We start from the raw sequence: 27039 nt of genomic DNA, 5'->3' as shown, positions 1-27039 counted from the left end.
CCAATTGAAATGGGTGGCCAGTGCAATGTTGAGTCAGTTTGTTGTGACATAGGCACTGGGAAAGCAAAAATGAAATTAAGAGTGTGTTATAGGCCTAATGACTCTGATGAGTATAACAATCAGAGAAATAGAGTGGGCCAATATATTAGAATGTCTCATAATGGGGGATTTTAACTTTCCAGATACTGACTAGAACTTGTGGGATGGTCATTCACACACTAGCAAGGCTTTTGTGGATTTATTGGATGAACATTTTCTACAGCAGCAGCATGTTAGAGAGGCAACAAGAGAGTATGATATGATTACCAGTAGTGATTCTTCATATATTAAGATGTTGTTGCTGTTGTGTTGGAGTTTAACAACACATAGGCTGCCAGGGCCATATTGTGTCTTTCTAATGGTTAATAATGAACATGCATTAAGAATCTCCAGATGAAAGAACCACTATAGGTGGGAGTGATCATAGTGTATTGATATGAAATTTACTTAAAGATTATTATTAGTACCTAAAGTCAAGGATAAAGGGAAGGGTTTTTGCTTTTGTAAAGGTGTCTACAGTGGTCTCAGACAGTTTTTAAATTCTATGCAGTGGGACCAACTGGTGATGCTACCATCAGCAAATTCTAAATGGGAAGCATTCGGAGAAATAATCACAGACACTACTAAGCTTTTAATAGCAACTAAGAAATAACATTCAATGCTTAGATCTAAATGGATGTCAGATGAACTAATGAGACGCAACGAAGAGAACAAAAAATGCATGAGATACATATTATCAGTTGATTCAGAAGCCTATAGTAGATATAAACTAGTCTGCAATCAAGTCACAAAGGATGTTAGGCAAGCTAAGGCAGATTATGAGAAATCTTTGGCAAAGGATGCAGAGAAAAATAGCAAAGAAATCTTTTCTTACATAAACACTAGAAGCAAGCGGGTCAATCACATGGGTCCACTTGATATCGATGGTTCAACTGTTGATGATTCTGTTCAGGTTGCTGACAAGTTGAATAAAGTATGTGTAAATATGTGTAAATATGTGTAATAAAGTATGTGTAAAAAATAAAGCTGTGTAAAGTATTATTTATCTACATTCATACACGAGGAATGTAGATGAATGTACATTCACACATGAGGAATTCTTTAGGGGAATGGATGTCAGAAGTTTATGAAACTCTACCAGGGAGCTAAATAGTTTTGTAATAACCAGAGAGGAAAGAGGAAGACAAATTGCTTAAGTTAAATGTAAGAAAGGCACCTGGGTTGGATGGGATCTATCCAATTATATTGAGGCAGCAAAGGAGGGAGCTTAGTCATAATTATGACAATATCCTTTTAGGGAAAGCCCTCATGGACTGGGCATGTGTGAATGTATCCCCATTTCACAAAGAGTGATCAAAAGGTGACATGAGTAATTATAAACCTGTTAGCTTAACTTCTGTTCCACGGAAAATAAGGGAATGACTGGTTAAAGAAGTAATGCCAGTTCATCCAGATTGGAGTGCAGTTTTAGTGCTCAGCCACAGCATGGGTTTGTCAAGGGGCTATCTTTTCTGACCAATCTGATTGGATATTGTGATGCAGTAACAAAGAAATTGGATGCAAAAAATAATTCTAATATCATATACAGGTAGCCCTCGATTTACGTCGGGGTTAGGTTCCTGGGGGGATGGGTGCAAATGGAGCCCTTTATATATGGGAGTCAATCGGAAATCACTGGGTTAGGTTCTGGGCACCAAAAATTTTACCTACCACTTTGCATCGATTGTTTTATTTTATTAGCATTCTTCATAGTTGTAGTAATAGTCAATGGAGGCATATTCATAGCCCTACTCACATTAGGGCGGCTTTCACCAGATTCCATCCTCCAAATATTGCACTAAGATTCAATGAACTACTTTTACCAGACATGACGTATCTTTATTCTATTAAATTAAAAAACTTTATAACACGACTGGAAAAAGCTGCACACGACTATCACTATTATTATTATTTAATTTATTAATAGCACAATTAATAAAAAAATGTTAGCGTAATAAATTTCCAACACATGTAAATAGCGTAAACAACAACCAACTGAATGCTTCACCGCATGGACCTTTACTACCCGCATCCACGAGTGGTTACTTTGAGGGCGGGAATCTTTCTCGTCTCTGATATGAATGCGCTAATTGCTGATTGGCTCAGATTGTTCTAAATCACATGAACAGTGCATGGTACATAGCACAGTATGACGTCAATAAATTTTGTCTGACGATTTTAAACTTTCAATTTATAAAAAAATTGCAAAAATAAAAATGGCATTGTGGTTAGTGATCGGCGCTATTGCGAATCAGCACAAATCGGACCAGTGCAAAATGAGGGCTACCTGTACTTGGGTTTTGGTAATGCTTTTGATAGCCTTGCACATAACAAACTGCTGTACAAATTGGAGCAGTGTGTCATTAAGGACAAGTTACTGCTATGGATAAAGGGATGATTGAGGGGGGAGAAGACAGAGAGTTGTTATCAATGGTTATCGGTGGAGGTCCCCTAGGGTTTGGTGCTGGGCCTATTGTTATATTTATTAATGATACTGATGAAGGTATATCAGCCTAAATATTTAAGTTTCCAGATCGTATGATCGAAGGTTGGCAGGGTGCTTATGGATGATGGTGTGCTACTGTGTAAAGATCCAGGAAAATTAGATAGTTGGGATGATTAATGGCACCTGAGGTTTAACATTGACAACTGCAGAGAACTGCATATGAGTAGCAGTAATCTCAGATTAACATACCAAATGTGTATGTTAATCTGAGACTACACTCAGGATAGTGGATAATGAAAATGACCTGGGCGAGGAATTCATTGTGCAGTCAGATGCGAAGTTCTCTGAGCAGTGCAGATAGGCTGCCAGGCCTCATTTTAGGAAGAATATAGAGTGCTCGAGTGGGTACAGAGAAGGACAATGAGATTGGTGAAGAAAACAAAGGAGTGCTCATACGAAGAAAGGCTTCAGTTCTGCAAACTGCAGTGTCTGGAGACTAGGCACCTGCAAGGTGATCTGACTTGACATGTGTCAGGCTTTGAATGAATTAAGCAACCTCAATGCCGATGGGATTCTTCTTCTAATTCAGACTGCACACGAGGGAGCATAAATTCAAATTGAGGAAGGATGGCTGCAAGACAGATGTGGAGCAGTTTGTCTTCAGCCAGTGGGTGTTTGATTGTTGGAACAATCTTCCAACTGTTGTTGTGGAAGTGGATAGCTTGAATAAATTCAAGGAAGAACTAGACAAACTGTTGGAGGGGATGGATAGGTGAAATAGGAAGGTTATTTATTTATTTTATTTTATTTTTTTCCGGTAATGCTGTAGAAGCTTGCTTTCTTACATCATTTGCCACTACTAATATATACTGAACAACTAATATTATACATAGAAATTATTAAAAAAAAAAAAAACATTAATTAACAGAAAAAAAGAAGTGAAATTAAATGAAAAGATGGGTAATGGTGTCTCATCTTCATCATGGAATAGCCACAGGACCCTGGAAACTTTAACATTGCCAAACTAACAGCAGTGATTGTTCAAAGCAAAATTAACTACCTCGAATTAACAGAACCCCTATGCTATACACATATATTGAACAAAAAGTATAAATAAAGTTAAATAATAATCTGTACAGAAAAACCATTACATGCAAGATAGTTTAGTATGAAATATTCCCAGAGTCCCATAGGAAAGAGACATTATTATATTTAATATTTAATATTAATGTATTAACAAATTAATTAATGTATGCAGTGCACGACACTTAATTAACAAATAATAATTAGTGATTTAAACAAAAAAAAAAAAAAACCACAAAAATCAATGAGGTTATTTTTAACAGAACACATTTCATTTCAGCCTATCAAATTGCCCATTCATTCCTTCAACCAGTTAAACAAACATAATACATAAATACATATGGCAACAAACATAATATCCAATGTTTCAGCTACAATATATGAATAGCCTATGCAATATGTATTAAAAAAATATATACAATAATTGCAGAATTTGTATTGATCTGTATTGATCTGATTTTAATGAAATTTGGTAAGGCTTGACAAATCATCGTAACAGAATGAAATAAAAACTATAACAAAAATCTATCCGCTGGTAAGCGAATTATTACATGCAGATGAATGAACAAAGAAAAATAATTACCAGTTTTCTACTGGTCTGATTTTAACAAAATTTAGGTAGAATCCATCTTAAAACCAAAAGGTCCAAATAAAAAATTACATGAAAATCCATCCACTAGGAGCTGAGTTATTACATATAGATAGACAGACTGTAGACACATTACATATATATACAAAAACATCTGAAAAGAGTAGAAAAACCACCTAAAAAGAGTAGAGGAAGACGGGGACCCAGTAGTTATGAAATGGGCATTTATCAGTTCACAGAGTATATAGAAATGCAGCCAGAAAAGCCCATAATGTCTTGTCAATGATTTATCAAACAACAGTGTGTAGAAAGGTCATAATCCAACTGTACAATGCAATTACAAGACCACATATGAAATACTGGTCCTTGAGGTTGTCACAGACATTCTCTCAGATATGCCAGACAAGCTGTACTTGCTATCTGGGAGTCTAAATTGCTGATGGAACTAATATTCGGGTGACATTCAACTAAAGTAGACCCAATTTCGGTGAAGTCCAGACGGTCTGTAACAGCCAAATCCTCTGCTTGTATCTTCACAATGGTGGGACTGTTAGTAATCCTGGGTATAACCTCCATGCACAAGCACACCCAGGTATGAACCAACGTAAGCAGGGGCCGAGGTATGGCGAACACACCACATGGAGGAATGCTGCCCCTCTGTGTTACCAGGCAATACTAGGTGGTAGATGACTCTCATCAACCAGGGCAATACCATCACTTTGCATATTGGAGGTTTGAAGTGGTGAACCCATGTTTAGTCTCCAGAGCTAAGTTCCGGTCAACCCTTCCCCATCTCGTCCATCATGCAGTATAACTGATGACTTTTGAGGTTGTTATGATGAACATTATAGCGAGATCCAATCTTCTCTACATTTCGAGGGTACAGTTCTAAAAAGGTATTCGCAAGCCAGTTGCTAGTTAGTGCACCGGACCGAACCTATTGGTAACACTTTAGGAGGCTTCCGGATCAGCTAGTGTGTAATCTTGCTACCTCTACTCTGCCAGATAGTGACTGAAGGGAGTCCGAGTAGTGTGTATGCAGGGGGGGGGGCATTGTCAAGGCCACATTATGTCCAGGATATGGGTATATTCTTACCATGTGTACGCCATATCCAAAAATTTCATTACTTCATACAGCATGTCCCCCCCCACTTTTCCTTACTATTGAATACACAATGAATTGTCAAACTAATAGATTAAGCTTATCTGCAAAAAGATCTAAACATCCCAAACACTTCCTAGTTCATTTCAAAAATATACATGGTCTCAATTCTAATCTCAACAATGTCCATTTCCACTTGCAGTCTGCCAAACCCCATGTACTTTTTCTGACAGAATCTCAGTTATCAGTTGATTCAACTACTGCTCATCTCAGTTGCCCAAATTATTTGCTGTATGATTCCTTTCACCTCAAAGGTGCTACTTGTGCATATGTCCGTTCCGATATTCCCTGTCAGAGACTTGGTAATTTGGAATCTCCTCTTTTCGATCTTCTCTGGCTTAAAATTAGGCGCCTCCGTAGCCAGGTGGGAAGGAGTAGCAGTTCGTAGCACACGCTTCTTGATTAGACCGAGGTTCGAGCCCGTCACCACCAAATATGGAGGATGCGGAAAGGTCAGAGAATGACCACCGCATATCCCGGAGCAATATGGCCTTAGTTGCTAATGCTCCTAAAAACCCAACAACTGGCTTAAAATCTCTCTACCTCATTCTGTCAAATTCATCTGTTGTCTCTACTGTTCTCCCAACTCCACTAATCACTTGGAACTCTTTGACTTTCTCTCTTTGCAACTAGACTTTCTCCAGTCCAACTTTCCTAACAGTGAGGTAATTTTCCTTGGTGATTTTAATGTTCACAACTCCAGCTGGCTTCCATTATCTAGTCACACTGACCCAGCTGGTCAGGATGCTGAGGCTTTTCCAATTTCTAGTGACCTTACACAGATTGTTCATTTACCTACAAGAATACCGGACAATCCCAACCATACAGCCAAACGCTTGATCTTTTTCTAACAAACAACCCTTCTAAGTGCACGGTCGAAGTGAATGGTCAATTAGGTACCTCAGATCACAAATTGGTGATTGTCTCTTCTCCAATGGAGTCTTTATCTCATGGCTATTCCCAACCTCGTATTGTTTGGCATAACAAGAATGCAAAATGGGATGACCTGCGAGATTTCTTTTCCTTGATTGGATTATTTTTTCAAAACTTCTGATGTCAACGTATAGTGTCAGTGAAATTATTCTTGTAGGAATGGAATCCTTTATTCCACACTTCACTTTAAAATCTCGTCCTTTATCTAAACCTTGGTTTTCCAATAAATGTGCTAAGGCTGTTCAAGAGAAGAATGTTGCATATTGCAATTGGCTTGTTTCCAATTCTTCAGTTTCATGTTCTGTCTACATCAAAGCTCGCAACAATTGTAAAGCGTTCATTAATCAGTCCAAACTAGATTTTGAACAGGCTAACAGTAGAAAACTTGCATCTTGCCCTAATGGTAGCTGAGCATTCTGGTCTCTTGACAAAGCTATTGGCCACAACTTTTGCCCATCTCGGCTCCCACCTCTGTCAAAACCAGATGGTTCTGTTGTCACTTCAGCCAAGGATAAAGCAGACCTGCTAGCATCCCATTTTTCTTCCAACTCATGTATTAATGATCTTGGTAAAATACCTCCTACCATTCTCAACATGCTCCATTCAATGCCTCCTGTGGTCTTCTGTCAAAAGGATTTTGACAAATCTCGATGCTAAGAAAGCTCCAGGTCCTGATGGTATTTCTCCATTTGTTCTCAAAACCTGTGTTCCTGAACTTACTCCTGTTCTTTGGCGCCATTTTTCACTTTCTTATTCCAAAAGTGTTTTTCCTTCTGCTTGGAAATTTGCTCATATCCAGCCAGTTCCTAAAAATGGTGACAAATCCCTCCCATCCAATTATCGTCCAATTGCAATTACTTCTACTCTTTCTCCCATCCAATTATCGTCCAATTGCAATTAACTCTTAAACTGCATAGAAACCTTCCATCTGATCAACGATTGCCAGTATGGATTCTGTCAGTGTCGATCCACTAGTGATATTCTGGCTGATGTTACCCATATATGGACTAATTCAATGGAAAAGTCTGGTAAAACACAAGCAGTTATCATGACATCTCAAATGCTTTCGATCATGTTTGGCATGAAGGTCTTCTAAACCAGCTTCCATCTTATGGTTTGCCAACTGTTTTTTGTAATTGATTATCCAGTTTTCTCTCTGATTGCTCACTGAGGGTGATGGTAGATGGCTCTCTGTCTTCTAACTTCTCCACTAATGCCGGTGTCCCCCAAGGTTCAGTTCTTTCCCCCACTCTTTTCCTCTTGTATATCAATGACCTTCTTCCATTGACTGGAAATCCTATCCATAGTTTTGCCGATGATAGCACATTTCATTCCACTTTCCATTTTGAGAAACCTTGCCCTGCTCAATCAGCTTCAACTTCTCGAATATCTGCTACCAATTCCTTAAATGCCGATCTCCAGGTAATTAATTCTCCAGTGGGACAAAGACAACTTAGTTGATTTCAATCCTCGGAAAACTCAGTCTTGTCTTATATCTCGTAAATCTTATATCTGGCAGATTACGGTCCATTTTCCTCAGCATGAATTGTTGAGGAGGCTTCCATCCTGCAGTGGGTTGATAATGGCTGCACTTTACTTACTCTAGCAGAGTCTCTCCACTCGCTGTCTTATAGATGTACTGTTTCTGCTGTATGCCTTTTCTACAGATACTTCCACGGGCATGGCTTCTATAATTCCCACTGTCTCTTTCCATTGACTGGAAATCCTATCCATAGTTTTGCTGATGATAGCACATTGCATTCCACTTTCCATTTTGAGAAACCTTGCCCTGCTCAATCAGCTTCAACTTCTCGAATATCCTCTACCAATTCCTTAAATGCCGATCTCCAGGTAATTAATTCTCCAGTGGGGCAAAGACAACTTAGTTGATTTCAATCCTCGGAAAACTCAGTCTTGTCTTATATCTCGCAAAAAGGATTCATCTGCTCCTATGCTTATCTTTGGTAACAATCTGATTAGTAGGCAAAATGATATATCTCTTTTGGGGATTACCCTGACTTCTAATCTCTCTTGGCACAAGCACATTATAAATATTGCTTCCTCTGCATCTAAAAAAACTTGGTTTTCTCTTTCACTTTCGGCGTTACTTTTCTTCCAAACAAAGGCGCCTCCGTAGCCAGGTGGGAAGGAGCAGCAGTGCGCAGCACACGCTTCTTGATTAGACCGGGGTTCGAGCCCGTCACCACCAAATAGGGGGGATGCGGGAAGGTCAGGGAATGACCACCGCATATCCCGGAGCAATATGGCCTTAGTTGCTAATGCTCCTAAAATCCAAATAACAACATAACAACATCTTCCAAACAGCTGTTCACTCTGTACAAATCACAAATCCACGCCCTACCACAGAGTATTGTTCCCACATATGGGGCCATGCCTCCAAAACCTCTCTCAGGCTTCGAGATTCCATTCAGAAGAGGGCAGTTAGGTGAATTAATGACTCCTCTCTAGCAGAGGAGACATTAATTCATTAATTGGCCTCCGTAGCTGAGTGGTCAGAAGCGGGAGTGCAGTAGCACACGCTCTTTGAGTAGACCGGGGTTCAAGCACCTGACTGCTGAATACGGTCGATCTGCCAACCCGCACTGGACCAGCATGGCAGATTATGGTCCATTTTCCTCAGCATGAATTGTTGAGGAGGCTTCCATCCTGCAGTGGGTTGATAATGGCTGCACTTTACTTACTCTAGCAGAGTCTCTCCACTCGCTGTCTCATAGACAGCGAGTGGAGAGACTCTGATTCTGTTTCTGCTGTATGCCTTTTCTACAGATACTTCCACGGGCACTGTTCTTCTGAATTGGCTTCTATAATTCACAACAGTCCGAACATGTGCTGCCACTAGCCAACATCTATTTACTGTCCAACTTCAAACTCACAGAACCAACTTTTCATCTTCCTCGTTTATTAATTCAACTGCCGTTTTTTGGAACAACCTTCCTTCACACATATTTCCTGAAAATTACAGTCTACAGAAGTTCGAGTCTAATGTCAACAAATATCTTCTTTCGTCTTCTCAACCTCCAACCCAAGCACGGTACTAAGTACTATAGGTTCTAATACCTCTCGTGTTTGGAGTTTTCATAAAAAAAAAAACAAAAGCATAGAGAACTCACTTTAATAAAGACACAGCTTCTTGAAAGTTGAAATGTCCAAATATGAACCCAAATGATGAGATCTGCAAATGGGCAACAGTATGGAGAAAAATTTCGATCACATGGGTCACAGACTTGGCAATAAGGCATCCAGTGGTGAGCAATAGTGAACTCGCGAGAGCCCATTGTTATTTTTTTTTTAAATTTGCGAGCCCATTGTTGAAACGATCATTTATTTTACAAATGAAATTCTGAATTCAATTATTCAGTATCCAGAGCCAGAACTATGGTGGGGAGAGTGGGAATTTTAATTGCACCATTAAAATCCTCAGCATTTTACTGGTGAAATCAACCAGTTATGTGCTTGTGCTTTTTAATTGCTTCATTTTTGATTTAATTACAGTTGGATCTCTGTTTAACGAACTTCTTTATAGCAAATTTTTTTGAATTACCCTTGGCAACTACATTTAAAATAGTTTCCGTAGAACGAAGAAAATTTCCATATAATAAATGAACGAGTTAGGAGACTTAACTTTGTATGCATTGTTCACGCCTCTGACCTTTAGGAAATTAGAAAGCAAGAATTAAGGGATTACCATTTTGTAATGTTAGTGGTGCCTGTAAAACCAATGCAGCCACCTATTCCACCTACTGAGAAGTTGCGCTAGTCAATATGCTTTCCATAGCTAGTCTTTTTTTTTTTTTTTTTTTTTTTTTTTTTTTTGGTAGTAGTTGTTGGCACATCGACTTCTGTGGCCATAATGCACCTCCCAAGGTTTTTGCAGTACTCTGATCCAAGCCCGAGGTGGGATTCGAACCCGTGACTTTTGGGTTGCTAGGTAGGCACTTTACCCACCCGGCTAGCCTGGTCGGCTCCATAGCTAGTCAAAAGATTAAGGCATATTACTGGCATGGATAATAGCCTCTGGTCAACCTGTGTTGTAGTTCCCTTTACTCTAGCAAACAGTCATCTGTTATTCAGAGAAGTGAGTGATCCGTACCTTTACATGGTCACAGCAGCTGAATATCAGAGTTGGATTCTGACAGTTTGGACAGTATTCAAAGAACTAGTGCTAGTAGCGACGTCAAAGGTGTATGTGTGGGAGGGAATGATGGTAACTAAGATAATAAATAAACTTTCTGAAGATGAAATGTTGACAGATTTTGAAACTGTGTCGAGGCTTTCACTGCGAAGAAAATATTCCAAAATATAATGGCACACAGCCAATAATAAAAAAATAAAAAAAAAACTGTACGCATTATATCACCCACCGCTCTCCAAAAAACCAGTGTGATTTGAGGATGATTGCTAAACAACTTGAAATAGAAATTATAAAGGTTGATTATGTGTTCAGGCCACGATGGGCAGCTTGTAGCTTGTGGGCTGCAGTTGTAAAGTTGAGGAATTATCCTGCTTTGTGCAAACATTTTGAATCAGAAGTTAAATATTTAGGATTATTAAACCAACTTTTAAATGGTGCTTCCGTAGCTAGGTGGGCAGGAGCAGCAGTGTGCAGCACACGCTTCCTTATTAGACCGATGCTCGATCCCGTGACCACCAAATACGGAGGATGCGGAAGGTCAGGAAATGACCACCACATATCCCCAGCCAGGATAAAAGATGAGGGTTGGTAGGTAGGCAAGGGCATCCAGCTGTAAAAATTTCATGCTAAAACAGTAAAAATGCTGCCCTTGTATATAGGGTGTCCAAGGAGAAAAGGTCAATATTCTAGGAGGTGAAAGGATAGGTTATTTTAAGCAAAAAAGTTCATATAAACATGTGCCCTATCCCGAATGGTTTCCAAGATAGAGCTACTTTAATTGGCACGCAATATTTTCCTTCCCTCCCATCAGACTGTGCCATTTGATTGTCAGTTGCCAGTTATCAGTTGATTGTTGTGACTGTTCAAGTGAATCAGACTGCGAGTGAATCAGAGAGTAGCGTCAGTTGTTAGTTCTAATTGTAGAAGTGTTTGCTAAAAATGCCCACATTTTTACTAATGCCGAATATGCAGATATGCTGTATGTTTACGGCTTCTGTGATGGTAGTGCCCCTGCTGCTGTTGAAGAATACCATCGGCACTTTCCCACATGTCAAATTCCAGATTGTAGAGTGTTTTCCAAAGTTTTCAACACATTATGTGAAAGTGGTATGCTTCGCAGTGCTTATGTTTCATCTGAATGAGGACGTCAAGAAAATGTGCAGGAATGGGAGCACATTCAAATATGGTTCAGCATAGTCCTACAATTAGCATGCGAAGACTTTCTGCATGTCTTGGTGTTTCACAAACACGTGTACGGCGAACACTACATGAAGAGAGCTTGTACCCATTTCACTAACAGCGTGTGCAAAATCTTCACATACGGGAAAATGCCACGCATCTTGAATTTTGTCATTGGTTAAATGTCAACTGTGAAGTGCTTCCATCAATGCTATTTACTGATGAAGCCATGTTTACCTGGAATGGAATCGACAACACACATAACACTCATCGATGGTCACACAAGAATCCACATGGTACGGTGGAAACAAATTTCCAAGTTCAATTCTCAATCAATGTATGGTGTGGTATGATGGATAACCTGTTGATAGGTCCCATTATTTTAGAACATCAAATGACAGGACACAATTATCTTCAACTTTTGCAAAATACATTAGATGAACAACTAGAGGATGTTCCTTTGGCCACACAGTGTGCTATGTACTGTGCTATGTACCAACCCACACACTAGTGTGTGGGTTGGTCACTCACACACTAGTCAGACTTTTGTGGATTTATTGGATGATTGTTTTCTGCAGCAGCACGTTCGAGAGGCAACCGGAGAAAGTAATACTCCTCATCTGGTTATCAGCAGTGATCATTTGTGTATTAAGAATTTGCAGATAAGAATTTGCCACTAGGTGGCAGTGATCACAGTGTACTGATGTGGGATTTACTTAAAGATTTAATTACCATCAGGGGTAAAGGAAAGGGTTTTTGCTTCCGTAAAGGTGAGTACAGTGGTCTCTGACAGTTTTTAAATTCTGTACAGTGGGATCAGCTGACGATGTTACCAACAGTAAATTCTAAGTGGGAAGTATTCAAGGAATTAATTGTGGATGGTACTAAAAGTTTCATACCTATTAAGAAATACATGTATTGTTCAAGGTTTAGGCCTAAATGGTTATCTAATGAACTAATGAGACTCGTAACAGAGAAGAAAAATGCATGGGATGCATATAAATTATCAAGCGACTCAGAAGCCTATGGCAGATATAAGCTAGTCTGTAATCAGGTCACAAAGGAGGTTAGGCAGGCGAAGGCAGATTACGAGAAATCCTTGGAAAAAGATGCTAAGAAAAACAGCAAGGATTTCTTTACTTATATAAACTCTAAAAGGAAGGGGGTGAATCTGATTGGTCCACTTGACATCGATGGTTCGACTGTTGATGATCCTACTCAGATAGCAAACAAACTGAATGAGTATTTTGCATCTACATTCACACATGAGGAATTATTAAGGTTTGAAAATGGCAGAAGGTTATCAAATTGTAGCAGGGTACTTAATGATTTTGTAATAACTGAAAGCAAAGTGGAGGAGAAATTGTTGAAGTTAAACATAAGAAAAGCATCTGGGGTGGATGGGATCTATCCAGTTATATTAAAGGAGGCGGCCAAGGAACTAAGCAAACCCTTGGCCATAATTATGAGAGCATTCTTGGACTCAGGGGAGGTTCCCACGGACTGGAGATGTGCAAATGTATCCCCAATTCACAAAGGGGGATCGAAGGGTGACACGAGTAATTACAGACCAGTTAGTTTAACTTCTGTTCCGGGTAAAATGATAGAGTCACTGGTTAAAGATGCATTGCAGGATCATCTAGACAAGACTGCAGCAATAATTCAGACACAGCATGGGTTTGTTAAGGGAAAGTCTTGTCTGACAAATTTGATAGGATATTATGATGTGGTTACAAAGGAACTGGATGCAAAAAATAATTTTGATATCATATATTTGGATTTCAGGAAAGCTTTTGACACTGTTGCGCATGGAAAACTATTGTACAAATTGGAGCAGAATGGTATTAAGGGTAAGTTGCTACAATGGATAAAAGGATGGTTAAGTGTGAGAAGACAGAGGGTGGTAATCAATGGGTGCTTCTCTTCGTGGACTAATGTTATTAGTGGAGTCCCACAGGGTTCGGTGTTAGGTCCACTGTTGTTTTGTATATTTATCAATAATATTGATGAAGGTATATCAGGCTTAATGTCGAAGTTTGCAGATGATACAAAGGTTGGCAGGGTTGTTAATGACAGTATGGCAGTGTGCTACTGCAACAGGATCTAGATAATTTGGGCAGATGGGCTAAGAAGTGGCAACTGAACATTGACAAATGCAAAGTACTGCATATGGGTAGAAGTAACCCCAGAGAAACGTACCAACTGTGTGGTACTACACTTAAGGTGGTAGAAAATGAAAAAGACCTGGGAGTAATTGTGCAGACAGTTATGAAGTTCTCTGAGCAATGCAGACAGGCTGCCAGGACAGGTCATGGGGTTTTGTCAATGATATATAGGAATTTTGCTAGCAGGGAAAAGGAGGTGATTGTCCCTGTGTATAAGGCAATGGTCAGACCACGCCTTGAGTGCTGCGTACAGGTCTGGAGGCCTCATTTTAGGAAGGATGTAGATTTACTTGAGCGTGTACAGAGAAGGGCAACAAGATTGGTGAGGGGAATGAAGGGATCCTGTTACCAAGAGAGGCTTAAGTTCTGCAAATTGCAGTGGCTGGAGACTAGGCACCTGCACGGTGATCTGATTGAGGTATATAAGGCCTTGAATGGGTTGAGCACGCTGAATTCTGATGGGATCCTTCCACTTGTTCAGATTACGAACCTAAGGGGGGCATAAATTCAAATTAAGAAAAGACAGATGTAGAATCGATGTGCGGAAATTTGCCTTTAGCCAGAGGGTGGTTAATTGCTGGAACAAACTTCCATCTGTCGTTGTGGAAGTTGACAGGTTAAATAAATTTAAGGAGGAACTGGACAGGCATTTGGAGGGAATGGTGTGATTTTTTTTTTTTTTTTTTTGTGGCTGATGCTGCATAAGCTCATACACTTGCTTTCTTGCATCTCACATGCCACTACTACTACTACTACTTTCAGCATGATGAGGCCCCTTCCCATTCTACCAGACGTGTGAAGCCACATCTGGACCGAAATTTCCAAAATCGGTGGATTGGTCGTGGTGCTGCCATTAACTGGTCACCAAGATCTCCAGACCTAACCCCATTAGATTTTTGTTTATGGGGTTGGATAAAGAGTAACGTGTGCAGAAGAAAGGTGGATACAAGAGATGATCTGCTAGCTCGCATAATGGATGCTGTTGGCCATATAAAGGATCGTGAAGATACACTTAGACAAGCAACACGCCATGTTCTCATGAGAGTAGAAAAGTGCATTGAAGTTGATGGTGGCATTTTTGAAATTTATTATAAACTGTTCCAAATTTGTCACTTGAAAAATAAATATTCAAATGCCTCTATCTTGGAAACCATTTGGGATAGGGCACATGTTTATATGAACTTTTTTGCTTAAAATGACCTATCCTTTCACCTCCTGGAATATTGACCTTTCCTCCTGGGACACCCTGTATATAATGGGAAAAAGGCGAGGACAACAACAAAAAAAAAAATACCGACTTTAAATCTGGAATTTCTTAATGATTTAGCACTAATGATCGACATCTTGCAAGAGCACTCTTACCTTTCAGAAGCTTTACAAAGCCACAGCATCACTATAGTAAAAGCAGATAAATTAATTATTTGAACTACCAATGCTATTGCTAATTTGAAAAAAAAATTCTGAAGAAAATTATGAAGCTAAACTTGAGAGCATATTGAAGGCAAAAGAAATTTAGGGAATCAAAATCGAAAGTAAGAACACATTTAAAAAATTATCTTGTGAGAAGTTATTTATGTGTTTTATCCTTAAAGGAACGGTTATTAATGCAACAGAGTAATTTTAAAATAAATAAAGAAAATAATGATAATATTGATAATAAAATAATGATAATAAAGGAATTGAAAGAAATTTTAAACATAAGCTATCTGAAATCGTGGAATATGGTAACTACCTTCATCTCCATACCAAGAGGCATGAAAAACAAATAAGATATTTAAGTTTTCTAATAAAATATGAAATAAAAATTAATGATTTTAAAGATTTTGTCAAAGACAGTTTATCTTTAAAATCGAGTGAAATTCCCTTTTCAATTAAAAAAGCCAGAAATATCTTTGAAACCACTGCGATTAACAGTGCTAAAACCGAGCGAGCTTTCAGTATAACGAATAATATTGTAACAATAAAAAGACATCTTTGACAATTAAACACGTTGCAGACATGATGACCATAAATCTAAACCATTGCTTCAATTTGATCCAGTTCGTTACGTAAAAGCTTTCCTCAATAATCATCGATCAGCTTTGAGCAAAGCAGAAGATTGAAAAAAAATATATTAATAGAGAAGTAAATTCTATATGGCAATTTTTAGAATAAATTTTTCTTGAATATTTGTGTAATAATTTTTTTCATGTAATTTGTGATTTTTTTGCATCTTTTCTAGACTAGTTTGTTTTTTATGTAATGTTTGTTTTTATATTGTAGAATGTTTTGTGATAGTTTTTGTTATTTGTGATATGGGAAAGATTTTTTATTTTTTATTCGCAATATTAAAATTTTATCATGAAAAAAATGTATCCATTATATTTCCCTAGTTGTAAAAACAAGAAGCATAAAAATGTCACGCGTCTGCCAAGCACGTGCAGTAGATGGTTTTATGTGAAACATCCTTGGCGTTTCATTTAGGTATTTTAATTTGTGTATGCTGATTAAAAAATAAAAGAGATTTTGTATTGTAAACATTTTATATTTATTTATATTTATATTGATAAATATAATTTCTTTAAGACAAGATACAATGGAATTATGACAACTAAAGTAAGACACATATACTTGGTATTGCAACATATCTACACGTTTCTGAAAAACAGTGTCGATTGAGGTACCCGATTTTCAGTTGAAATGACATATGCAGCTGTTAGGGGCACCTAACAATGGAATGGAATGGAATGAAAAAAAGAAATTGTTGACAAGCATTTGTATTGTTGCAGTCATATGACAAATACTTGTATTGTTGTAATCATACTTGCTGCAGTAGTAACTGCAGGAAGTGATCGTGACATCATACTATTAAAAAATTCTAAAAAGTTAGAACTCAAGATATCATACAGGTCAAAAAATGCATTACGCACTCTAATCACACTGCTAGTGAGTACTCAGCACAGACTAGTAGTGTGAACGTGGGAAATGCCTCTGGCGGACACCATCACTTCAGTGACCAATCAGATTTACTCGGTAGGGCCGCCCCCAAGGATGTTTCACATCATAAAGTTGGCAAAAGTGCGAGCCCATTGTTAAAATATTCACAGCTCACCATTGAAGGCTTCTGTAGAGAACTTGATTTAGGTCTACAAAGTTCTGAGAGTTGAAAGTAAAACAAATGAAGGCAAAAAATTTACTGTTACAAATGATTCCAGAACAGCCCATACATTCAAATTAAAGGGGAAGAGGATTGCAGTTTACAATGGACTATAGGATGTTTTCTTTTAGTCAATGAGTTGTTGTTGATTACTGGAACAAGTTATCTCCATGAATGGCTGACTCCTGGAGTAATTCAAAAGTCAATTGGATAGTTATTTATGTGAGAGGGAAGCATATAATTAGTCTATTTTCTTGTCTAATTTTTTATATATTCTCTTTTATTCTTTAAATCTTTCTTTATATTTTATTGTTATTTTTGATTTATTTATAATTATTATCTTTATTCCTTTATTATTATTGTGTTCATTATTATTACAGTTGTTTTTTGCTGCCTATCAAAAGCCACAGCTTTTGATGAGCTAGCAAAAAAAAAAAAAAAAAAAAACCACAAACCAGATAAACATGAACCAGAGAGAATGTGCAAGGCTAGAATTTTTCTTAGCATGGTCTGTGCTTGTTAACAGGAGAGGCTGTTTTTACAGGGATGGCATACACTTAAATAGAAGGGGTGCAAGAATATTTGCTGATGCTATCGAGGCAGTGATCGGTGGGTTGGAAAACTGCTAGCTTGGAAGGGATACACAAAACTAATAGTCTAACTAGAGCTGCAGGTAGAGGTGAAAGTGATTCTTGCATTGCTATTACTGGTACGTTCAGCAGCCTGAAAAACAAGGTGACCGAAATTTCAGGCCCAGCTATGGGTCATCATGAAACAAATGAACACATGGGCTGTGTTAGGGCAACTAAGAGTAAGAACACATGCATGCATGTACATTAATGCTAGGCAAAATGTAAATAAATTTGATGAATGTGAAGTACTGATTAAGTAATCAAATGCAGACATTGTAGGACTAGCGGAGGCATGCCATCACTCAGACATAACTGAAGCTGAATTTGAATATGGGGAGTAAAATGTATACAGGAAGGACAAACAGGCCAGGAGAGATGGAGGGGTTATGCTCACAGTTAAGAAGAATATTAAATCTAAGGCAGTGCATCCAATTGACTTGGGTGATGAGTGCAATGTAATCAGTTTTGTGTGATATAAGTATTGGGGAAAAAAATGAAGAGTAGGAGTGTGTTATAGGCCTAATGACTGTGACGAGTATACCAAACATCTATACGGGGAAACAGAGTGGATCAGCAATTGAGGGATTTTAACTTTCCACATATTGACTAGAATTTGTAGGTTGGTCACTCACACTCTAGCAAGACTTTTGTGGATTTCTTGAATGACTATTTTCTACAGCAGCACATTAGAGAGGCAACAAGAGGAAGCAATACTCTTGATCTGGTTATCAGCAGTGATTCTTCATGTATTAAGAATCTGCAGGTAAAAGATTCACTGGCGGCGGTGAGTGTGGAATTTAATTAAAGACATAACTAGTGTCAAGGATAAAGGGATATTTTGTTTTCATAAGGGCAACTACAGAGGTCTCAGAAAGTTTTTAAATTGTGAGCAACTGGTGATGTTACCAACAGAAAATTCTAAATGGGAAGTAATCAAAGAAGCTCCTAGATTTCATACCAACAAAGAAATACTGTTCAAGGCTTAGACCTAAATGGATGTCAGATGAACCATTGAGACACATGGTAGAGAATAAAAATCATGTGACACATATAAACTGGTAGATATAAATGGTAGATATAAATATGGTAGATATAAATTAGTCTCTAATCAAGTCACAAAGGAGGTCAGTACAGCTAAGGCAAATTATGAGAAGATCTCTGGCAAAGGGCACCTCCGTAGAGAGGTGGGAAGGAGCAGCAGTGCATAGCACACGTTTCTTGATTAGACCAGAGTTCGAGCCCGTCACCACCAAATACGGAGGATGCGGAAAGGTCAGGGAATGACCACCGCATATTCCCGGAGCAATATGGCCTTAGTTGTTAATGCTCCTAAAAACCAAATAACAACAACATCTGGCAAAGAATAACAGCAAAGACTTCAATGCTTATATTAGCAGTTGAAGGAAGGAGTTGAATCACATTGAACCACTTGATGTCTATGGGTTAAATGTTGATGAACATGCTGAGGTTGCAGACAAACTGAATAGAAATTTTGCACATCAGGAATTCATTATGGAAGGGGATGCAAGAATTTTATCAAACTGTAACAAGGAGCTAGATAATATGTTTAACTGAAAGGAAACAGGAGGAGAAATTAGCATTAGCATTAGTAGAGGCATATGATGCAAGAAAACAAGCTTATGCAGCATCAGCAAAAAAAAAAAAAAAACATGCCCCCATTTCACCCCTCCATTCGTTCCAAGTACCTGTCCAGCTCAGCCTTAAATTTATTTAGGCTATCAACTTCCACAACAAAGGATGGAAGTCTGTTCCACCAACCAACCACCTGCTGGCTAAAGGCAAATGTCCACACATCTATCCTACATCTGTTTTTCCTTGATTTGAATTTATGCCCTCTCAAATGATTATTCTGAGCAAGAGGAAGAATTCCATCAGCATTGGGCATACTAAAATGATTCAAGGCTTTATACAACTCAATCAGTTCACCTCGCAAATGATCTGAATGAGGTGTATAAAGTCTAGTCTCCAGACACTGTAATTTGCAAAATTTAAGCCTTTCTTCGTAAGAGCAACCCTTTGCTCCATTCACTAATCTTGTTGCCCTTCTCTGTACTCGTTCCAACAGCTCTACATCCTTCTTAAAATGAGGCCTTCAGACCTGTATACAGTACTCAAGGTGTGGCCTGATCATTGCTTCATACAAGGGGACAATCACCCCCCTTATCCCTGCTAGAAAAATTCCTGTATATCATTGACAAGACACTATGAGCTACTCTTTCAAACTGTCTGCACTGCTCAGAAAACTTCATATCTGCCTGCACAATTACCCCCAGGTCCTTTTCGTTCTCTACCACTGTCAGTGTAATACCACAGAGTTGATATGTCACTCTGGGATTGCTGCTTTCCATATATAGTACTTTACATTTGTCAATGTTAAACTTCATTTGCCACCTGTCAGCCCATCTGCTCAACTTTTCTAGATCCTGTTGCAGCAGCGTACTGTCATTAGTGTCCTTAACAACCCTGCCAACCTTCGTATCATCTGCAAACTTGGACATTAAGCTTGATATACCATCATCAATATAATTTATAAATACAAAAAAAACAACAATGGACCCAATACTAAACCCTGAGGGACTCCACTAAATAACATTAGTCCACGATGAGCAGTGTCCATTGATTACCCTTTATCCATAGCAGCAATTTGCCTCCAATGCCACACTGCTCCAATTTGTGCAGCAGTCTTCCATGTGCAACAGTATCAAAAGCCTTTCTAAGATCCAAATATATGATATCAAAGTTATTCGCTGCATCCAGTTCCTTTATGACCACATCATAGTATCCAATCAAATTGGTCAGGCAAGACTTTCCCTTAACAAAACCATGCTGTGTCCGAGCTATAACTGAAGTCTTGGCTAGATGATCCTGCAGTGCTTCTTCAACCAGTGCCTCCATTAATTTTCCTGGAACAGACAGGTCTATAACTCACAGGTCTATAATTACTTGTGTTGCCCTTTGATCCTCCTTTGTGAATTGAAGTCACATTTGCACATCTCCAGTCCATGGTTACCTCTCGTGAGTCCAAAGAAGCTCTAATAATTATGGCTAATGGTTTGCTTACTTCCTTTGCTGACTCCTTTAATATAACTGGATAGATCCCGTACACCCTGAGTGCCTTTTTTATGTTTATCTTCAACAATTTCTCCTCCACTTTCCTCTCAGTTATTACAAAATCATCCAGCTCACTGCCAGAGTTTAACTCACCTCTGGCATTCCCCTCCCTGAATAACTCCTAATGGGTGAAAGCAGATGCAAAATACTCATTTAGTTTGATAGCTACCTGAGCAAGATCATCAACAGTTGAACCATCAGTATCCAGTGGACCAATCTGATTCATCCCATTCCTTCTAGAGTTTACATAGGTAAAGAACACTTTGTTGTTTTTCTTTGTATCCTTTGCCAAGGATTTCTCATAATCTGCCTTTGCCTGCCTAATCTCCTTTGTGACTTGGTTACAGACCAACTTATATCTATCATAGGCTTCCATGTTACCCATTAATTTATGTATCCCATGCATTTTTCTTCTCTGCCATATGTCTCATTAGTTCATCTGACATCCATTTAGGCCTAAACTTTGAACAATATTTCTTAATTGGTATGTAAAGCCTAGTAGCTTCCAAGATAAGTTCTTTGAATGCTTCCCATTTTGAATTTGCTGTTGGTAAATCATCAGTTGGTCCCACTGTATAGAATTTAAATACTGTCTCAGGGGTAAAGGGAAGCAAAAACCCTTCCCTTTACCCCTGATGGCAGTTACCTCTTTGAGTAAATCCCACTTCAGCACACTGTGATCACTGCCACCTGTGGTTCCTTTATCTGCAGATTCTTAATGCATGAAGAATCACTACTGATAATCAGATCAAGAGTATTACTCTCTCTCTAGTTGCCTCCTGAACATGCTGATGTAGAAAACGATCATCCAATAAATCCACAAAAGCCTTTCTAGTGTGTGAGTAACCAACCCACAAATTCCAGTCAATATCTGGGAAATTAAAATCCCCATTATAAGACTCTCTGATTTACTGGCCCACTCTATTTCCCTGTACAGTTCCTTATTATACTCATCAGAGTCATTAGGCCTATAGCACACTCCTACTCTCAATTTTGATCTCCCAATGCTTATGTCACACCAAACTGACTCGACACTGCACTGTCCAGCAATGTTGACTGGCTTCACTTCCTTGGATTTTATGTGTTTCTTAACTAATATTATAACCCCTCCTCCCTTCCTACCTTGTCTATCCTTCCTGTACACATTGTACTCCCCAAATTCTAGTTCTGCATTCCTTATATCTGTGTGACACCACATCTCTGATATCCCAACAATATCTGCCTTTGATATTCTGAGCAATACCTCAAATTCATCAAATTTATTTACCAAACTCCTAGCATTGTTGAGGATAGACATAAAAAAGGCACCTGGGGTGAATGGAATCTATCTAATTATATTAAGGGAGGCAGGAGAGGAGGTAAGCAAACTCTTAGCCATAATTATGAGAGTTCTTGAATTCCAGGGAGGTTCTTATGGACTGGAGATGTGCATATATATCCCCAATTCACAAAGGGGGATCAAAAGACATGAGTAATTACAGATCTGTTAGCATGATGCTTTTTCTGAGAAAATAACAGAATCATCGGTTAAAGAAGTAATGCAGAGCCATCTGGACAAGCATGTAATTGTACTGCAGTAATAATATAGACACAGCATGGATTTGTCAAGGGGCAGTCGTGTCTAACCAATATGATAGGTTACTATAATACAATGACCAAGGAACTGGATGCAAAAAATAATTTTCAAACGCCTTCCTGAAATCATATACTTGGATTTCAGGAAGGCTTTTGATACTGTTGCACATAAAAGACTGCTGTACAAACTGGAGTAATGTGGCATTGAGGGCAAGTTACTGCTATGGATAAAAGGATGGTTAACTAGAAGAAGATAGAGTGGTTATCAATGTGCACTGCTCTTTATGGACTAATGTAATTAGTGGAGTTCCCCATGGTTCAGTGCTGGGTCCATTGTTGTTTTCAATATTTATCAATGATATTGATGAAGGTATACCGATGAGCCAAAACATTATGGCCACCTACCTAATATGATGTTGGTCCTTCACGTGCAGCCAAAACAGCTCGTACCTGGCAAGGCATGGATGCTACAAGATTTCTAAATATGTCTTGTGGTATTTGGTACCAACAAATAAACAGTAAATCCTTTAACTCCTGTAAGGTCCATGGTTGAGATACTGCAGATTGGAGTTGCTGTTCCAACACAAACCACAGATGCTCGATGGGATTGATGTCTGGGAAATTTGAAGGCCAGGGCAATACTTGGAAGCCTTCCTCATGTTCCACGAACTAGTTTCGAACAATCTGGGCAGTGTGGCATGGTGCATTATCCTGCTGAAAGACAACACTGCCAGAGGAGTAGACTGTTGCCATGAAAGGGTGTATCTGGTCAGTGATGTAGTTTAGGTAGGTGGTAGACATCAGAGTGCCCGGCATAGGGATGACTGGACCCAGGGCATCTCAGCAGAATATCGCCGCCACCGGCTTGTTTTCATCCCATGGTGCATTCAGGCACCATCACTTCTCCAGGTAAACAACGTACACATACCCAGCCATCCACATGATGCAACAGGAAAAGTGATTCATCGGACCAGACAACCTTCTTCCAATCACTCACGGTCCAGTTTTGATGCTTGCGTGCCAATTGTAGGCACTGTCGCTGGTGAACCGTGGTTAGCATGGGCACTCGGAGTGGCCTGCAGCTACGCAGCCCCATTTTCAGCAGGGTCAGATATACTCTGTGTTGTGACACATTACTCCCATCACCAGCATTCCAATTACCGGCGAGTTGTGCCACAGTCACCCTTCTGTTGCCATGTACCATCTAGGAGATGCCTTCGCTCACCTCAAGCATTGATGAGTCGTAGCCATCCAACACTTTGCCGGCGGTTTGTGGGTTTTCCTTCCTTGGACCACTTTTGGTAGGTACTAACCACGGCTGACCGTGAGCATCCCACCAGCCGTGCTGTTTTGGATATCCTTTGACCCAGTCTTCTAGCCATTACAATTTGGCCTTTGTCAAACTTGCTCAAGTCCACTGCCTTTCTCAACTGAAGAACAAGAGTAACACTAATTAACAGAGCTCAGTAACAGGTGTGTTTTGTACCGTGTCCTGACCTGCACATGCGCCATAGTTCACCTGCAGTTGCTTCGATTTGCATGATGACTCACTGATCATGTTTTGGCTCATCGGTGTATATCAGGTTTAATGTCTAAGTTTACAGATAATATAAAGGTTGATAGGGTGGTTAGCGACAGTCATCAGGATGAGCTACTGCAACAAGATCTAGGAAAACTGGATTGACAGGCTGCGAAATGGCAGTTGAAGTTTAACATTGACAATTGCTAAGTACTGCACATGGGTAACCCCAGAGTAACTTATCAACTGTGTGGTTCTATACTCAGGGTAGTAGAGAACAAAAAGAACCTGGGAGTAATTGTGCACTCAGACATGAAATTCTCTGAGAAGTGCATAGACATGCTGCCAGGACAGCTCATGGGGTTTTGTCAATGATATACAGAAACTTTGCTAGCAGGGATTATGCCTTTTTATAAGGCCATGGTTAGGCCACATCTTGAGTACTGTATGAAGGTTCTGGAGGCCTCACTTTAGGAAGGATATAAATCTGCTGAAATGAGTGCAACGGGTGAACATCAATTCGTGATTGATGTGAAATAAACAGCTGGTGTGTAATGAAAAAATATTTTCTGATGTTTTCCAAGGTTATTAACTGTACTTTCTTCATGGCAATTTTTAGTTTTTGCTGAATAGTTTAAGTAGGTATTAATTGTACTCTTCATCATTGTAAACTTCCAGTTTTGTAGTTTCTGACATTTCTGTAATTTTACTTTTCACAATTAATGTTATTTCCCTAATTCTTGGTAAGAACTGTAAGTACCTCATTCCATCTCACCCTCTCCCAAGTTCTTAGAAGTATCTAATATAGTTAGTGTCTATCATCTTTTCATCTCCATCTTCACCACCTCACCTCATCCCCCAGAAGAGTAACCCAATCATTTTGTAATTCTGTATAAACATATAAATAATCAAACAATTTATATTCATTGTAATTAATTTCTGACTTTACGTACTATTTTAACCCACTTTGTAGGTAAGACAGGGAACAAAAGGTTGCTTCAATTGAAGTATATTCAAAGGGTATACAGATGGGTGGAGGGAATATGAGGAATTTATCACCATGGGAGCACCATTTTTATTTCTTTTAGGGTATAAATATATTGCATTGTTCTTAGGCACCATATAAACTTTCCTTCTCTGGTATTTAATTAAATTGCAACATTTTTCAATAAAAACTGCTTAATCTTTACTAGGCACGTGCGAGGTGATCTGATTGAGGTGTATAAATCCTTAAATGGTTTGAACATGCTCAATGCTGATGAGATTCTTCCTCTTGCTCAGAATAATTGCCTGAGAGGGCATAAATTCAAATTGAGGAAAGACAGTTGTAGGATAGATGTGCAGAAGTTTGCCAATGGGTGGTTGATTGCTGGAACAAACTTCCCATCTGTTTTTGTAGAAATTGATAGCCTAAATAGATTCCAGGCAGAACTATACAAACATTTGGAGTGAATGGATGGGTGAAATGAGAAGGTTTTTTTTTTTTGGCTGATGCTATATAAGCTTGCTTTCTTGCATCATGTGCCTTTACTAAAGCAATAGATTAGCATTACTCATTATGGTTCAATCCCCATAAGATGAACAATGCTACTATTCCAACTAATTATGAGGATTGCTATTTATGTTTTTAGATGTAAAATTCAAGGTTCTAGGAATGCAGCCCCATTTCTATCAATACCTCACTCTATGAGGTATTGATAGAAATGGGGTTAGAATATTGCTGTGCATAGCCCTTGCATTCAACAAGGATCACCCACATTTTATCCTCCCCACCTTACACTTAATAATGAATTTTGAATAAAAGAGGACTACCCATACAAATGTTTAAATAAAAAGAAGAAAAAATTGCAATAAACAGAAATACCTATTATCATTTTACAACAAGAATAAAGGACTGTATCTTGTTTCCTATAATACCAAACTCCATGCTCATTAGCAGTCACAAGTGGTTGCTGGGAACCATAAATAAAATTTGTCAGTATTTCTTGCTGCAGCACCTTTTTCATAGCATTCTTCACCTGACTAGTATGCTGATATACATAATCACTCATTTCCACCTATCATAAAAAAAAATTAAAGAAATTACAAAATCAATACATGTTATGATGAGAATACAAGTTCATAATTTAGAACAATGCCTTTGGATCATATAAGATGCATTATAATCTAACAGGAGGTGTAAGAAGCAAAACTTGCATAGCACCAGCCTAAAACAAAACCGAACAAAATTAAATTTTTAAATTCCAGATAATTATACTTCAGCACCTGTTATTTATTTCTTTATAGTATCTGTCCAATTTTAATTTACATTAGGTAGCATTTACATTAAGTAGCAGTTCATTCTAAAAGCTAATTACATTTTGGCTAAAGCAAAATTTTCTTAAATGTAATTTGAAATTGTCCTTTCTTAATTTTTATACATTCCCCAGTCTATGTTGTGAAAGAGAAAAGATATTCCTAGTGTTTAATTTTCTTGTCCCCTTTTAAAAACCTTGGTTTTTTAAAGGTCTTGGTTTGGTCATCACATAAAAATCTCATTTCTAGACTTTATGATTTATAAAACTGGAATCTCTAGAGAATCCTATGACCTAATTAATTTCCCCATGTAGTTGAAGCACAGCAAAAATTTCTATAGTTCTTGTGATGAAATTCCTATCCTGCCTAATAAGCTCTGATACATTGCCTAGGTGAATGGCCAACTCAGGAATTAAATTTGCCAGTTTTCCTGGTAGTGCTTTGTCAGGTTCACCCATTTTTCTATAAACAGTCAGAAAATGACTAGTGTCAGATAATAGGCTGCTGGATTTAGGAGGTTCAAATACACTACATTTATTTATTTTAAAAAATCAAGTCTGTATATTACTTTCTGATTTTTATTAGGTTTTCCTTGATCAAACACTTGATTGAAAGATTTTTACACATTAATTTATAAATACTGTCACATGATACTACTGATTCTCATTTAATGCAGCCATACTTTATGCAATTTGTAAACCAAAACTGAAAAACATAATTTAAATATCTGTTAACAATTCATCAATGAGAATATTAATATTCCTCAAGCACGATATTCACTTTCAATCTGTATAATTCATTAATTTTAAATTAGGGAAGTATATCTGTAAAAATTTCTTATGGTTCTGTGTTTGTGCATGAAGAGTACCACGCATTTGCTGTTGATTTTTCCACTGAGTTATGGTTTCAGCTTTAATTTCACTCACTGTGTGCTGCAGAGCACTAAAAGTGAAGTCAGGAAA

General features: G+C 38.4%; 1 protein-coding gene across 1 annotated transcript in view; it reads right to left on the bottom strand.

Annotated features, from left to right (window-relative positions):
* LOC150084668 (tectonin beta-propeller repeat-containing protein 2) overlaps positions 1-27039 on the bottom strand; it is a 262877-nt gene that overhangs the window by 68917 nt on the left and 166921 nt on the right. Inside the window, 1 exon segment of the mRNA XM_090376317.1 lies at positions 25647-25839. Coding sequence (XP_090232443.1) covers positions 25647-25839 — 193 coding nt within the window.

Source organism: Mastigoproctus giganteus, chromosome 6 (genome assembly GCF_048544385.1).
Source record: "Mastigoproctus giganteus isolate SK-2022 chromosome 6, ASM4854438v1, whole genome shotgun sequence".
NCBI lineage: Eukaryota > Metazoa > Arthropoda > Arachnida > Uropygi > Thelyphonidae > Mastigoproctus > Mastigoproctus giganteus.
The sequence above is the reverse complement of the archived record's forward strand: the minus strand, read 5'-3'. Positions and strand labels throughout refer to the sequence as shown.